This window comes from Carassius gibelio, chromosome B15 (assembly GCF_023724105.1).
Source record: "Carassius gibelio isolate Cgi1373 ecotype wild population from Czech Republic chromosome B15, carGib1.2-hapl.c, whole genome shotgun sequence".
NCBI classification, from domain to species: domain Eukaryota; kingdom Metazoa; phylum Chordata; class Actinopteri; order Cypriniformes; family Cyprinidae; genus Carassius; species Carassius gibelio.
Genome location: NC_068410.1, coordinates 3,325,784 through 3,343,186, shown reverse-complemented (window position 1 = coordinate 3,343,186; position 17,403 = coordinate 3,325,784). Strand labels below are relative to the sequence as shown.

General features: G+C 36.8%; 1 protein-coding gene across 2 annotated transcripts in view; it reads right to left on the bottom strand.

Annotated features, from left to right (window-relative positions):
- Nucleotides 1-15,984, bottom strand: part of LOC127972938 (metabotropic glutamate receptor 5-like) — a 49,943-nt gene extending 33,959 nt beyond the window's left edge. Inside the window, exons 1-2 of one of the 2 annotated variants that reach the window (XM_052576948.1) lie at nt 15,741-15,984; nt 11,575-12,501 (exon numbers count right to left, since the gene is read on the bottom strand). In XM_052576948.1, coding sequence (XP_052432908.1) covers nt 11,575-12,337 — 763 coding nt within the window. In that variant the 5' untranslated portion in view covers nt 12,338-12,501; nt 15,741-15,984. Of the gene's footprint in view, nt 1-11,574; nt 12,502-14,564; nt 14,771-15,740 lie in introns of those variants that run through there. The other variant, XM_052576947.1, reaches the window with a different exon arrangement.
- Between the last annotated feature and the right edge of the window lie 1,419 nt (nt 15,985-17,403).

The window sequence follows — 17,403 nt, the reverse complement described above, 5'->3', positions numbered from 1 at the left end:
GCAAAACTTATTGTATGCTCCTCCGTGACTCTTTTTTGTAGCAACGTTCTGTGGCTATTATTGAATGGTATCAAATACATTTATTCATTTTATCCAAAGCGACTTATTACAAACGAGGGCAATGGAAGCAATCAAAATCAACAAAAGAGCAATGATACGCAAGTGCTAAAACAAGTCTCAGTTAGCTTAACACAGCACAGATAGCAAGGTGTTTTTTTATTATTAAAGAATAAAAAGAAAACAGACAGAATAGAAAAAGAACAGAGCAAGCAATATTAAATCAAATAAAAAAAAGAAATAAAAAAATGCTACCATAAAATGCATTTTAATTGGTTGTTAATTATTTACAGTATGCAATAAAAATTAATATCATTAATATCAAACATATCATTGTACTATATATATAAATATATATTTAATAAAATAATGTGACTTATTGAAGGATGACTACACTGAAAAAAAGCTAGTGTACGAACAGTTTTCTCTCAGAAATTGCTAGTAAATTTCACAATTAATTACAAATAAATAGCATGTAACACACTGAAAAAAAAGTGAAATTTTAAAGCATCGACTTAATATTTGTAAAATTTACTCCAGGTATCTATCTATTTATTTTTATTTTTTTTACATATTGGAGCTGAAAGCACAACCTGCAAGTAAATATGAATCTAATTTCACATGCAAAGAGGTTATAGCCAATCGCAACAGGCCTCATTTGCATATAGGAGGTACAGTAGCAAAATCCTCTTCAACTCGAACGCTCAAAGATAAAATGATCCTGAAAAAACCTTTCTGGTTTCTTCCAACTGACATAATAACTGAACTCTATGGGGAGAAAATAAAATGCTGCAGGAGTGTAAAATATGGGCTTTTTAAAATATAAATGTCCTAAAAGCTTCCCCCCTGCTCATGTATCAGAGCCAGATGCAGTTATCAGCCCGTTACATTGTGTTAAGTGTTTGCACTAAATCAAGTGGAGTATCCAACGGCATCGAATGATAAAAATCCCCCGCCGCGCTGAAAAATGTCCCGTGGTGATATCATCTGAAATCCATCTCTTAAAACGCATTTTCCCCTCAGCTTAACACTTCCACTATCATTTCCATGATTTAACCACATACTACATCAAAATCCTACGAGCGTTTTTGGTTTGTGAGGAATCCGGCACTGATTTGTGTGAGCAGATGGCACATACATGTCCCTCTCCACAGGAAACACACAGTATAGTGATGGAGAATCTGTCCTCGCTGGGTTACTCTACATGTCCTACTCTGTGATTATGCTAATGATATTCAAATAAGAGAATTCTGCCGTATTACATCATAATCACATAACCCCGCCTTTGCTTTAAGCCTATTGGCTGGCTTGAGTGATTGACAGTTTGAACTCCATCAGCCATTAACTAGTCATTTATCAGCACTATGTGGGTTCTGTAAGCATTTATCCATGTTTTCCATAGGATTTTAAAGAGTTCAACTAAATGAACCAGCTCAGAATGAATCACAATATTACTAAATTTGATAAAAAGCATTAAAAGACTAAATGAAAGATTGTGCTTAATATTCTCACAAGGATTCAAATCTGAAATCAACTACATTGTGTGATGAAACTAACAGTCTTGTGAAATAATGATTAAATACAATGTGAAATAAATAGCACTTTATATAATACAGAGAGCTTCACAGCAGATTCACAATAACAAACAGGTAAATATAGGCTGTTCATATAAATTGAGTTTCAGTTGTAAAGCAGCTCTACAGAAGATGTCAGTTCAGTTTTGATTCAATAACAGCTTCAGTGTTACAGAGTTCATCAATTACGAAACAAAACGTCTAGCCTCATGCATCCCAAACCTTTGACTACCGACAACAAATCTGACATACATTACAACTGATTCTGTCCAAGATTCGCCAACTTAGACAACAAGAGACCATTGACTGACATAACAAAGAACTGAGCACAGTTAAAACTCAAAGAAATCTGAAACTGCATGTTCTGTCAATATTTAATCACCCTAATTTCATTACAAGCCATGTTGACTTTATATTCTACTTTGGAACACAAAAGATGGAAAATTTATTTATGCATGTAAAAATGCATTTAATTTTTTTTTTTTTTTTGTCTAGTTGAATCTCTTACATGAAATATAGTTGAAACTGCTTAAATTATTAAAGTACAGTTAAAGTATTATGTAAAAACAATTGTTGCCATGACTTCTATATATTTTTTTCTTTGGTGATCCACAGGTTTGGAACAACAAGAAAATTCTGAAATTTTAATTTTAGGTGAAGAATATCTTTAAAATGAATGAAAATCCTTCATCTGATGCCATAAACTTTACAAACTTGTTCAAATGAACAGCTACATGTTCCTTAATAGACCTCAATGTTCAGAGGAGCGTGTTACATTAATAAAAAGTTACTGATTCATTTCCAAAAAGGATGACATCAAGGCCATATATATGAATGAAGACAAGCTAGAATTTAAATACAATGCAATTAAAACAAAGTGCACAGCGGCAAAAAGACTTGAGTCTTCGAAAAAGACCAGAATTGGGATCCTGCGCTACAAAAAAAAAAAAAAAAAAAAAAAATATATATATATATATATATATATATATATATATATATATATATATATATATATATATATATATATTGATGCAGTATTTACTTTCACAAATTCACAATTAATTGCAAATAAACAGCAAGTAAAACATTGAACTAAACACTGAGCTGAAATACTGAATTGCTATGTTTTGTAAAATGTTTTAATAATCTTTGTTTTATTTAACCTTTTTTCTCACAATGTTAAAATTTTCAAAAATGCATCCGTATCGTGACTATGTCTTTATTTATCTTAATTTAACTATACTATACTATACTACATGGGTATTGTTTAGCATGTCTAAGACTGTACAGCGAGACAAAACGATCATAACAAGCATCTGAAGGAGAAACGGCAGATGGTGAAGAAGGCAAAATTAATGAAGTAAGAAAACTGAGAAACAGAAATGCAGAATAAAATCAGGAGACACCCACACACCATCGCTCTGGTCTCTTCTTCTCTTGAATTAAAGGGATGGCTATTTAACAGCGGTGGGAAAGCCTTTCTTTCATCAGAGCAGAAAAGTGACTCTCTCTCCGCTTTGATTAATTTCCGCTGGATTTCCATACAAAAGGGAACTCGTTCATTTTATCTGACCAATGAACAGCAGTTAAAAGGCATAAAAGAGAGAGATGGAGAGCGAGACTGGGCAGATTTCCAGTGCGTTCTGAATGGATGTAACTCAGGTCAAAGCTAGCGGAGACGGCTGTATCATCAATAAAGCCCAGAGATTTCCTAATAGCACAATAAAACCGGTGCAGACTTGCAAAACAACTTGCAAACATCCTGAATGCCTGACAATTTGATCTGCGTGTGTTATTTTGATTTGATATGACATTTAAAAATCATGGTTAATTGCTGTGGTAAATACACAAATTGTGTGTGTGTGTGTGTGTGTGTGAATCCAAAAGATGACTTTGGAAAAGAAAAATTTAGGAAAGAATAAACAGGGTGTCATTATTTACTCACCCTCATGTCTTTCCACACACACGTGTGTGACCTTCTTTTTCTGGTGGAGAAGTTTCATACCGTCCTTTTTATGCAATCAAAATTAATGGGGACGGACCCCCACCCCAGAAAAAGCACCATAAAATTACTAATTAAGACTGCAGCACTGCATTGCAAACCATTGCTTAGCATCTTTAAAACTTCTATATATAAGGGGAGATAATAGGGTTAAAAAAAAACTAATATAGTATGTTTTTTAAATCCCAGTAAATCATAGGAAGTGTCTCAGATCAAGCTGTTCACAGATATTAGGCAGTGTGTCATAATTCTGCAAAGGCCCCTCCAGCTTCTCCTTCAGAAGAAGTTAGTATATAAGTATACAAGTTATTTTTTGTTTGTTTGTTTGTTTGTTTGTTTGTCTCTTTGCAAATCCCCTTTCCTAATACTGTGCTAGTGAGCAAGTTCCATGACATATGCGGCTAAAGTTTACAGTCTTCATGAGAACAGCCCATCACTCCATGGAAGAGAGGGGCGGGGTCAGCAGAGCTCATTAGCATTTAAAGGGACATGCACCGAAACGGGTCTCTGTGAACAGAGCTGGTTTTGACATGATAAAAAGGGAGTTGTTTAAAAAAAAAAAACATAGCATTTTTGCCTGTAGTGTCTCTCCATAAATTACCTCTGTTATAGAGGTTTGCATAAGCTACCACAGAACCCAAAAATAAGTCGCATTTTAGCACCGGTTCCACTGAACTGAAGTCATTGGGTTTTTTGAATGGGGTTTAGGTCTCATTTCTTCTCTGTGATGCATTCAGACACTGAGTCTGGCCATCGTCTCTCTAAACATTAGTTTTAAATTATTTTCTGTCCTCTTACGTTCTTAAATAACTAGTCGCCTCCCGTAAAAGTGCTGAAGACAAGAACAGAGTGCAAAGACTCCATCCTGTCCAATACCCAAACCCTTGTTTTTGAGTATATATTTGTGTATATATACATATACATACACACACACACACACACACACACACACACCACAGTTCAAAAGTTTGGGATTAGTAAGATTTTTAATGTTTCTGAAAAAGTCTTTTCTGATCATCAAGGCTGCATTTATTTGATCATAAATACATTAAAAACAGCAATGCTGTGAAATATCATGACCATTTAAAATAGCAGTTTTGTCTGTGAATATACTGTCAAATATATATTATTCCTGAGATGCAAATATGAGTTTTTTAGCATCATCACTCCAGTCTTCAGTGTCACATGATCTTCAGAAATCATTTTAATATGCTGAATGTTTTTAATCCATTTTTTCTTCCTAATAAAAGTGTCATGAAGTGAAATCGTTCACAAATGTTGTTTTATGTTGGCTTGACGAAGACGATTTTGCCAAGCCATCATGCTGCACGATTAATCTTTTCTTTGAGCTAGTTCGCAGCATTTAAATTCAACTTTTAAGAAAAGTATTTTCACTTTTCTGATCCAAAATCTCCAAAAGCAAGTGAAGTCACCCGCCACCATTTAACACCAGCCTCAAAAGATTACTCATGGCTGAAATTAGAGCTGGCTTGAGTCTTGCCCCGACGGCGAGGGGATCATGAAGCCACGGCCGGTCAGAGAGATCAGAATAGATGTTTGTGTAAATGTCAGAGAGCATCAGCAGTGTTAGGATGACAGTAAACGGCCCGCAGCGGATCAGGGTGTGAGATGCCTTATTCACAAACACATTTTCTCACTCCCATGAGGCTTTGAGATGATCAGCGATTCCTTTTGGCATTTTAAAGGAAATAACTCTGACTAAAAGGGTTTGTGCCGTTGTGAAACGGGCATAATCACATGAAATCAAAACTGACCCAATTTTCATTCTTAATAAATGTCCCTGCCCATATTGTGAGGGATTTATCAGTGCATATTATTCCAAATCAAAAAATTGCTTTTATGAAAATGTAATAAATTTCACTGTCTCTAAAACTAATTTTCGATTCTGTTTCTGTAATCAAGGCAAGGTTTCGGTTTTGGTATCTGTATCTTATGCATTAGATGGATATGTTCAGGCTATAGCCAGATGAAACACACAACATCATGAGCAAAACACCACAGACTGAGGACTCCAGCTGTCCCCTGTCTGTTTATAAAACAGGAAGTGTCTGCTACACGGAAAACAAAGACGCATTTACATCAGAAAGGCTGTAATACTTAAAAAATTCCACCCTGTTTGGCAGAAATGGAAACAGTGACAATAACATGGTAACAGATCCATGATACTCTGGCAATGCATTTCAGTGTCTCCACTGCTTCATATGAAACGTAACCATATAACCTCTGATATAAAGTCTATACAGATTCACAAACCTGAAAGATGAAGTCATTATTTTAGAAAAGTGATGCATGTGGCGCTGAAATTACACTGTTTTAAAACAAGTTTCCTATACTGTCATTAGGCACATAAATAGATAGCCCCGCCCCCAACTCTCATTATTGGTCCTTTGGTTGAGTCAACTTTGCTGTTTATGCTTGTCGAGATGTTTATAATAATATACTGAAACCACTTGGGGGAATTAACTTACAAATGGCTAATATATATTTAATAATTTAACATGGATGATTTTTAAATCTATTATTATTATTATTATATATTAGAATTTTAGTTTTTGTAATGTAAAAATCTGGGGGGGTTGCATTATGATTAGGGAGAAATATTGTAATGCAAAGCAGAAAAGTTTCTTTTTTTTTATATATGCTTAATTTTTTTTTTTTCATTTCAATTCTCGTCAAGATATTAGTTCTTCTTTGTTTTCTTTTGATTTTGGCGTGAAATGTGACCCAAATATGTTTTGCAAGATTCAGCCTCTAAGAGACAGACTGAATTCAATCCAATTGGCATCACTGACACAAAATAAATAAATGAGCCAGTGCATGTAAATGACACAGCACTGTAGGTTTTTGAGTGGCAGTGTCCTTTCGTGCTTCGGCCGGAGTCTGTTATGCAGCACTGCGTGTGTCGTTGAGAAAAGGTTGTGAGATTGTGTTTCTCAAGGTTCCTGTGGCTTGTTAAGGGGAGCACTCTCTGCCTCGTTAAGCCAGCTGTGTTCCCGCGCTCATCTGCACTACCGGCTGATAGAAACGACACAGCTCGCATCAAATCCACACTTTTATTCGTGCCTGTCTCACTCGCTCACTCCGTCCACCCACGCAGCTCAGAGTTTACAATCCAAATGAAAAGGACCGAGAGTGAAAGAAGGTAGAGAGGTTGCCATGGAGAATATGACAGTTTGTCACTAATAATCATTCAGAATATTCTCATTCACCCTGAAGTCTGAGAAACAAAGAGACACGTCTCTCCTACAGGACCTGCGATATCAAGTGCATAAGCAAGTGCTTGCAGGTGTGTCATGGTGTGTGTGTGTGTGTGTGTTTGTGTGTGAATGCAGTCTTCCAAATGCAGGCAAGCAGGTGAAGACATCAAAAGAAAAGAAACAAATCGAGACAAGACGAGAGAGCAGACCAGTGTCATGATGAAGCCCTTTCTCTTCAAAACCAGAACCAAAAAATCTCAACGTGACAGCTTTACTAACCTCGCTTCAGATGATTACAGAACATTTATTCATTTAGCTGACGCTTGAATTAATTCATTCATAACACCTCGCTTATCTTCAGATACCAGTGGATCCTCTGCAGTGAATGGGTGCCGTCAGAATCAGAATTCAAATAACTGATACAATAATCCACACCACTCCAGTCCGTCAATTAACATCTTGTGAAATGAAAAGCTGATTGTTTGTAATAAACAAATCCATCATTAAGGCATTTTAATGTTAAACCATTGCTTCTGGCCAAAATATGAGTCTAACTCCTGTCATCTCTCACATCAACACCCACAGACATATTTGTTTTGAACTGTTTTGGACAGTGCTTGATCTCTGAGATTACTTTTTACTGGAGAAAGTGTTAGTATGGAAACAGAGGACATATTTCAGCTGGAAGCAATGGTTTTAAGTTAAAAATGTCTAAATGAAGGGCTTGTTTTTACAATCAAGATATCAATTGATGGACTTGTTGACATTTAGACATTTTTAACTTAAAACCATTGCTTCCAGCTGAAATATGTCCTCTGTGTCCATACTAACACTTTCTCCAGTAAAAAGTAATCTCAGAGATCAAGCACTGTCCAAAACAGTTCAAAACAAATATGTCTGTGGGTGTTGATGTGAGAGATGACGGGAGTTAGACTCATATTTTGCAATGCTACATTTCTCCAAATCTTAACGTGCTACTTTTCTACATCTTGGATGGCAAGAAGGTGAGTACATTTTTAGCAAATGCTCAGTTTTTGGGTGAACTGTTCCTTTAAGATGTTTCTGTGTCACCTCCAGATGCTTGGTAAAGATGCAATGATTGGTGCAAAATAAAATATTCTGCTGTCTACTCTCAACATTACTTAATATCTGGGTAAAAAAGAGAGAGGGTAGATATTAATATATATTTATTAATGAGCACATGAGCGCATCTTAATATTAATACTACTTACATCCACACACAAATAAAATGACACATTATATCCATGATTGTGACTAATGCATTTAGCAGACACTTTTATCCATGGCATTTAAGCTAGACATATTTTTTTTAATTAGTATGTGTGTTCCCTGGGAATCGAACCCAAAATCTTTTGCGCTGCTAACTCAATGCTCTGCCACTGAGCCACAGATGACAGAATTCTCATTTTGGGGTAAACTGTCACTTTAAGAGCAAAAGTTCCATTCAGAACCATGACATCATTGGAGAACATTTCCAAATTCCACTAAGAACACTATCATTGTAAGACTAAGCAAGTGTGTGTGATGAGCTCCTCGATCTCTTCAAACTGAACTGATTCTATTTCTCTTTCTGCTCATCTCTAATATTCTTCTCCTAATCGTGCCATTTGGCTTTCTCTCGGTTACGGCCGTCTCTCACTCCCTCACTCACCCCTCTCCTCTCTATCTCTCACGCTCTTCTAGCGCTCGCCTCATCCCACTTTTTTCTGCTTTTAAATTCCACCCAATCTAGTTAAACTAATCTCTCTTCCATCCTTCAGTCACCTCTCTCCACAGATGCTTATTCCTGAGAGGAGACGAGAGAGACGGTACGAGATGCGCAGACAGAGAGAGAGAGACGGATGCGAGCGTGGGAAGAAAGCTGAAGTTCTTGAGACCTTAAGTGAAGGTTACACTCCACCAGATTCTGACACACACACACACACACACACACACATTCTGCACTGAATGCTGATTAGGCTTCATTTACCATGACTACTGTGTGTGCTTTCCCAGCATGCTTTAGCCATAACATATCCATCCCTCTGATGTCAGTGATGCCAAACAAATCAAAATGTGTCAAAGTTGAACATGTGCATATTTAAATTGCACAAATGAGATTTGAGAGGAAGAGGAGAATAGTGCCTTATATCTCAGTCTGTTTCTCACACTAAACTACTTTATGACTTCAGACGACTTGGAATATAGAGCATGCCTCATTGGTAGTTTCTTGACCTGTGCACTATTTGTTTCACTAGTCAATCACCTTAGCTGTAAATGTCATGTGACACAAGTACTTAGGTTTGATTTTGGCATTGGTGGGGACATAACGGCAGACAATAGACATTTCATTTTTTTTAATCAAAATTATTGCTAGGGACAGATTAGTAGTCACTGGATATTGGTAGGATCATGTCATAGTGTCTTTACTAAATCATACATCCTTGAAAATCATAACAATCGATGTCTGGCTTTGAAACTATAGTCCTCTCCTTAAATATGAAACAACAGATTCATCCAGATTTCACAAAAATCTTATGGATGTAATTATAAAAGAAGTCAGTCATTGAGGTGAGTTCATCGAATATCATTTTTGTAAGTCTTTTAAAACTTTTCTTTGTTTTAGAGATTGTTTGAATACTCAAAAGAGAATATAGGAAAATATAACTTAATGCATTTGTTTCTTGCTAGCCACATTTTACATAAACAAACATCTGGCTCTAAAACTATCTTTTCTTTATTTAAAGTTGATCTAGACGAGAACAGTTCTGCTAATCCTAAAGCAGTGACAACTACATCTCTATATTGGTCTTTTATCCTCTTAAAGTTTATAAAATATGATTACTACACTTTTGCTATTATAAATGGTTAATTTTCTCAAGGAATTTGTATTTGTGTATTCTTTCTTTCTCCTTTGTTTTTTTTTATAACTGTACTGTTTGAAAGGTTTGATGTTTTGTACCGTTCAATAAAAAAGGAAAGAAAAGAAAAGGTTAATATCCACAGTGAATTTCATATCTGAAGATTTGCGATTTCTGTAGTCCGATTTGGAATAATGATTCGCAAACCATTTCCGGTAAATCCATGAAATGATCTGTGAACCCATTTCGAACTTCCAATCTGAATTTTAAAAAAAACGAACCTGCTCCAAAGTTCAAAAGATTCAGGAACCTCCTCCAAAGTTCTGAATCAAATTATTTGCATTATGCAAAGTTCCGAACTAAATCAAATGCTGATACACTCAGGAACCCTCTCCAAAGTTCTGAACTGAATCAAATGATAGTGAATGTAAAAAGAGCAAATTGGAGCAGCAGATGAACACAAAACAGCAGTACAACAGAAAGTTAACAACATGAAGTAAAGAGGTTAAACTTTATCTCATATGTTTTAATCACTGCACCTACCTTCTTATTCCGCACATGTATAATTATACTAGTCCATTTCACACTTTCAAGAGCCTTAAAAACTGAATTATGCTTTTTGCCCTCATAGGTGTCACAAAATTGAAAAGGAAAATTTTAATAACCTTGTAGTGGAGAAATATATGCTTACATAATGTACAAACCTATCAACAGACATTTTAGTCATACTCTGATGTTTTTCTTTTGCTTTTGCTCTTTACAGATGTCCAAACACATACTTGACAAACAGCTTAACACACAATTCCCATCTGACACTAAAAGAGGCCACACTGACAGAATACATGTGACACTTCTGTAACAGACACCACGAACATCACGCCTCACTGCTGTCGTGTGTGTGTGTGTGTGTGTGTGTGTGTGTGTGGCACTGCACTGATGCAGAATCTAAAGTAGCACGGCAAAACAAATCATATCTTAGCTATGAGTTTGCACTTGGAATTGAATGTTAACATCACTACTGTGATAAAATACACAAGCAACAGACCACCATTGAATGGTATTTCACCATACATGGAAAACAAACAGCTTGAGCAGTGCAGTCAGATTCAGAACTCATTCAAAGAATCAGATCATAAAAGAATCACAAGCTGAATCACTCTAATGAATTTCTTGCAGGAAGAAAAAAAAGATTTCTATAATAAACTGGTTAAAAAATAATCACAAGTTGACTTCGTATAATGAATTACTTGCTTTGTACAATTTACAAATAAGTGCATCTGATGATCCAATTCCTGTGTTTATTTAGTCAAAAGCAATCACAAGTTGAATCAGGCGAATGGACTACTTCTGTAGCTGAATCCAGTTTTGAAACAAATAACAAAACTGGTCAAAAAGATTCATAAGTTAAATCATTCTAATGAATCACAAGTGGAATCAGCTAATTAAATACTTGCTAAATCCAATTCACAATTACATTAATTTTATAATTAAATTTCTGTAATGAATTGGTCAAAGAGACACACAAGTTGAATCAGTCTAATGAATTACAAGCTAAATACAATTCTCAAACAAAAGACTCTTTTGATTATTACAATGAATCATTCAAAAAGACATGTTAAAACAACCTAATAATTTGCTGAATGATTCTTCATTCTTCATCAGGTTCCTTTAATTGATTAAAGAAATAAATGACTCTTATGATCTAATTCTTGCAATGAATTTTCAAAAATAAAAAAGCTGAATTCGTCACTGAATCCAATTCGCAAACAAACAAATCTTATGATGGGATTCTTGTAATGAATCAGTTACAATGACTCACAGATTTCAGATAGATTATATGCTAATGTAAATGAAATACTCACCCTCTGTGTGGATGGCAGATACGTAGGTCCAGTTGTATCTCTTCACTATATCCACCATGGCTCTGGCCTGCTGGGCGTCTGATGGCACCACCCTCATGAAGTATTTGTAGAGTGATTTGTCGCTGAGGTCCATACTGGTGGCAGAGTATGCAATCTGCGGGATATTAAACAGCTGGAGTAAATTCTGCACTTGAATGGCGACGGAACTCGAACCCGGACCGATCAGCCCTACAATTGGCTTCTTGCCCTTCATGGGCGTGGCTCCGGGATCGGCACACTTGGCCCCGCCCCCAGCCTCCTCACTTTCATCGGCAGCGACAAGCGAGTCTCGTATGAACTCGATGCTTTGCTCCAGAGCGACTGCGGAATGCCAGCAGGAGTCTCGGATCTCGCAGCCCAGCGTGACGTTGGGGAGGATTTTGGGGTCGGCGTTGATTCGGTCTAGTGTATGCATCATGGCCTCCACACGCTGGATGCCGTATTGCTCCCGAACCGCCCCACATTTGCGCTCGTGCACTTTGTCAGCCGGCGGCTGGTGGTGGACGGAGAAGAGTGCACCGATTATGATGTCGCCGGGAATGTGGGCCACGACGCGCCGCTCGCTGGCCTGTCCCGCTGTCGCCAGTGACGCCAGTAGCAACATTGCAAAGAGATACAAGCTGATCATTTCTGAGTACATTAGAGGCCGTGTCTTTGTTCCTGTTTGGGCCAAAGATGCAATCATAGTAAGGCAGTTCAGTTCATTTGCTTGGTTCCTTCTCATAACTTTCTGTATTTGATTACACAAAAAGGGGATTCTGGAATTATGCGGCTTTGAACCTTGCTGTCATTTGTCCGAGAGCTTCTATGAAGACCCTGAGCCGGATGCTGGGTCATTGCTGTGGCAACCTGGAGCTGGGGATAGCATGCGATGAGAGGCCTCATAACCTTGAACGAGAAGAGATGAACACAGTGGTTACATCCACACAAACAGACAAAATATGGGAAATGTACACTGGAAACATTATTTTTCAAATTTATAAATTTAGATTGAGAATATAAGAGCGCATTTAACAAAGAAAATACAATTTCAGTCTTTCTGCTTTGAAATTTCACACTTCATTCAATGTCTTTGCATTTTTTTTTTATTAATTAGAACAATTAAACATTTTTTTTATTATTTGTAAAATTTTATAGCAATTTCTAAGTAAAAAATGTTTCTAGACCAGTCTTAAACTTTTACATTCAATATTTGATCACATCATTCTATAGGGAAGTTGTTTTTAAAAAACACAAGTGTGATAAAATTGGTGTATGATTTACTTTTAATTGCTATTAAACATAACAAACAATTAAAAAGAAACAAGAAACATACTTTACAGCTTTAAACATATTTTATTTGTGAAATTAACTAGCAATTTCTGGGTAAAAGTAAATCCTAAAACAATTTTATTTTACACCAGTTTTTTTTCACATTATGTTTTATACAGCTTTCCTGCAGAATGATGTCATAAAATAAATTCTAAATTGTTGACAGTGAAAATTATTTTTAACTCCAACTCCGATTTACTTAAACTAAGTTTAATATTGTATACATTTTTAATTAAGTTGACATTAGTTAAATCATTTTAATGAGTTGATGTAATGGAAAAAACATGGAAAATGGAACTTTCAGAACACGTGTGATGTCCAAACTAAAGTACCAGTATACCTCTGTAAACAACTGAACACCATAAAACCATTCTGGAGTACGAGGGTTGACTAATGAATTCATTTTAGCAGAAAGGGGAAAAAATCTCAATTCCTGAGTGAAAGCTGTTTCTACATCCATTTTTTTTTTTTTTTTTGTCTATATGGTTGCAAGTTCATTTGTTTCAGTGTGCCATGATGTTTTGTCTGAATATAATGTGTGTTCTGGGTCTGAAAGTGCAACAAAAACATTGCTAAAAGGCTGTCAATGGACATTCAAGAATAGCTAGCCAAGAAAGCTTCCAGGCCATTGACACGAACAAAAAAACACTAATATTGGCTGTCAGACCCATTCATTCCAAGTGCAGACCACAGAGAGACCAAAAATTAGGAAACATTTTTTTACAAAAAAAAAACAGGAGAGCATTTACAGAATGAATTAAGCTGCACTGTGTGGTTTTCACAAGCAACTCGTATTAGTTTCACATCAATGGCATCATACAAATAAAGAACAGCATAAATGAATTCCCACATTCAACTGCATTCAAGGGCTGGTTTTATCTGTCAAACCGCAGATTGGACTCTGGGTCCTCGTTCAAATGTGGGGTCCATTAGAGAGGTGATGAAAAGCTGCTTCGCTTTTGAATAAAATATTATGGCAAGATCTGTATGGAAGCGAAAATAACTAATGCATCACACTGAACCATCCTTCTGCCTCCGGCATAAAAGAAACAATAGGAGGGGAATCAAACTGCAATCCCACAAAAACCTCGCCAATATCAGCCATTCGCATTGAAATCGTTCTGACATTTAATGCACACTTCATTCAAATGAATGCAAATGTCAGGCTGATAGGGGAGAGGGCTCCACTCTAAGATCGAACGGGACGGATGAGAGTGAACGACCTTGCCGTTGATCACCGACGGAACGGGAGCTTTGCGCTGTCCGCGGTGCTGAAACGCATCACACTGCAGTGGCAACATAATTCCATGTGCTCAAATACATCTCTTAATAAACAACCTCCTGTATCCCCTCAGTCTTGGTAAGACATTGCATATTTAACATTGCAAATATAACATTCGTACCAAGTCACACATGCAATGCATATGAAATTGCACGTGATACATTCCCAGTAAGTCATACTGGTACCCATACAACCGACATTCTCGCGGTAGGTGGATAATTTGCAGTGTGCTAAACAAAGAATTAGAGCGCGCGTTCCTCATTCCAGAGCATCGTCGCTTCCACAGACCCAAACTCGCGCGCAGAGCGTGTGTCCGTGCACAGGTTGTATGTGGTGGTGTTCTGGTGACGGTTCTTACCTGCCCCGCGCCACAGTCCACTAAGGTCACGATGGCGCGTGCTTTCCACAGGTGTATCGTGGGTGATTTGGGGTCGGTAGCCCGGTAAACAGCGGGGCACCAGAGAGCCACAGCTGTAGTGTCTTCTTATCACGCACTAACACTGCCGGAGCGTGATCAGGAACACACATCCCAGCCCGAGACTCAACCCCTCCCACCAGTGAACCCCGAGACTGGCTGCATCCAACCAGCCGTGGCACCTGCAAGCGTGCGCTTCTCCTCTCCTCCTCACATCTAGTGTCGAACAGTGATTATTTTATCACTGAATGTTTAAACATGAAACAAACGACCATGGAGCTGTTTGCTAAACATGCTTTTCTTCTGTTGTGAATTAATGGATGAGGCTCTAACACAGTTGTTTGTGTGTGACAAGGTGCAAGATCGCATATGTTTTAAAAATGTAAGGGGCCCCACACCAATCCCTGCGGTACCCCACAAGACACAAACCAGAGGAATACCACCACCTTGTGGCACTTCACTATTCGGGACTGAAATGCAAATTACCCCCTTTCAAAGTCTAAGAGATGATGTTTAATTCACCGGATTTAAAGCCGTAAAGATCAAATGTTTGGTAAATGAACACCAGTGTGACAGTATAAAGATGGAGAACGACTGAAAAAAAATGCTGCAAAATGTATAGCATAATGATTTCAAAAATAAACACTCTGTCATTATTTGATCTTCTTCATTCAGTTACAAACATTTGTGACTTTCTATTTTAAATGGAACATAAAAGAAGGTATTACGAAGAACGTTGGGGTCACCAGAAGATTTCTCAAAACATCGTCTTTTAACAACCTTAACGTAAGAGCCGGCCATTTGTTACTTGAATGTGAGGCTTCCGGTGTCACTGCTTCCAGTTTTTTTTTTACCTTTTCAGAAAACGACAAAAAGGTCTACTGTGATGCTTGATTTTATAATCTAGTAATTTTTATTATTATTATTATTTTAATTTATTATCATAATCATAAAAAATTAAGATACTGTATTAATTTAAAATGTATAAAAAAACTTTTGCTGTCGATATGGATATTTAGCAGCCTAAATAAAAAGGGAAACGTGGATTCTTTTATTTTATTAATTAAATATATACTTTTTTTCTGAAATGTATACATAGAGCAAAGTTAAGTTACTCACCTTATCAGCTAACTTTATTTTCTGGGTTTATTTCGAACCAGCATGACGTCGCTAAAGTTTAAACCCGATCTAATCCACTTTTTTACCATGGCAACGGCAGAATCTTAGTCGCGCAACAGTGGTTTCATCTTCCCGCTCGTTTTCACGCCAACAGTTTAAAACACAAAACTGCGCGGCTCGCCGCTAGAAATCTCGTGTGTAACACCTTTCTTAACCTAACCGTGCGTCATCATTATGTGCGAGAACGAGTGGATAAAGCGGTGGCTGCTTTACAGGATGGGGCTTTTTAGTCAAAGTGGCCTCTGCTTCGCGCGGGATTAATGTTCCCGCCAACTGCGCGCGGGATTAACGACCATTAAAAGGGCAAAGCCACTCCAGCAGCTTCCTGTGATGTTTACCACAATATGGATAGCCTTCCTCTTAAATCTCTCTATATAGGCTATCTCTCTAAATTTAACATTAGCTACTCACTAAAAGTCGTAATTTATACCTTTTCGTTTTTGCTCACTGCTTTACAGAGAAGACCATAAACTAGGACAACTAGCCTCAGTCGCTATTCTTGGGAAAAGACGAACTACTGGTTCAAATCCAAACAAACCAGGTAATCTTCTTAATCTCACAATTTCCCGTAGCATTTCTCTTGACTGTCTGACTGGGGTGGTGTTTAGTGAGCCGCCCACCACAAGAAGGATTACAGCGTAAAATCTGCTTCCATATTCACATGCAAACATTGAAAAAAGTGTAAACAATATGCTGAACATTAAACCCACGCTAAACCCAGCCAGCTTTCAGGTCTACCCCAACAAAAGCAAACACATATTGCAAAATAAAAAAAAAAAAAAAAAAAAATTATATATATATATTTAAATATATATATATATATATATATATATATATATATATATATATATATATATATATATGATTGTTTTCATACGTATTATGTGTATTATGGAGCTGTCAGAAAAAAAACTTTGGGTCAAATATGGACTATTTTTCCAAAATTCCAATATAGTTCTATAGGTAAACAAATTAAGACATATAAATGGAATATAAATGTTTACTAATGATTTTAGCAGAAAGGACAAAATGTGCTCTCAGGACAAGAGTATTCTTCATAATTGTCAGATTAGGGCAGGTTGTCACATGCTTTTTAGAATACATACATTAATTGCATCGTCTGTCAGCCAAACAATGGACTGATTTGGTATAATTTCATGAATCATTTTAGGTTAAAATTACTGCTAAATTTCACGAAAAATATATCAAACTGCTTATAATATATTTAAAAGTTCACCTAAAAATGGCAATTTGCTGAACATTTACTCGCCCTCAGGTCATCCAAGGTGTAGGTGAGTTTGTTTCTTCATCAGATTTGGAGAAATGTAGCATCACATCACTTTCTCATCAATGGATGCTCTGCAGTGAATGGGTGCCGTCAGAATGAGAGTCCAAACAGCTGATAAAAACATCACAATAATCCACAAGTACTCCACACACCACTCAAGTCCATCAGTTAATGTCTTGAACAGTGAGAAGCTGTGTGTTTGTGAGAAATAAATCCAAGATTAAGGCGTTTTAACTTTAAACCATTGCTTCCGGCTAAAATACCAATTTAATCCATAATCCATAATAACGCTTCCCCCTTTAAAACAAAGTCCAT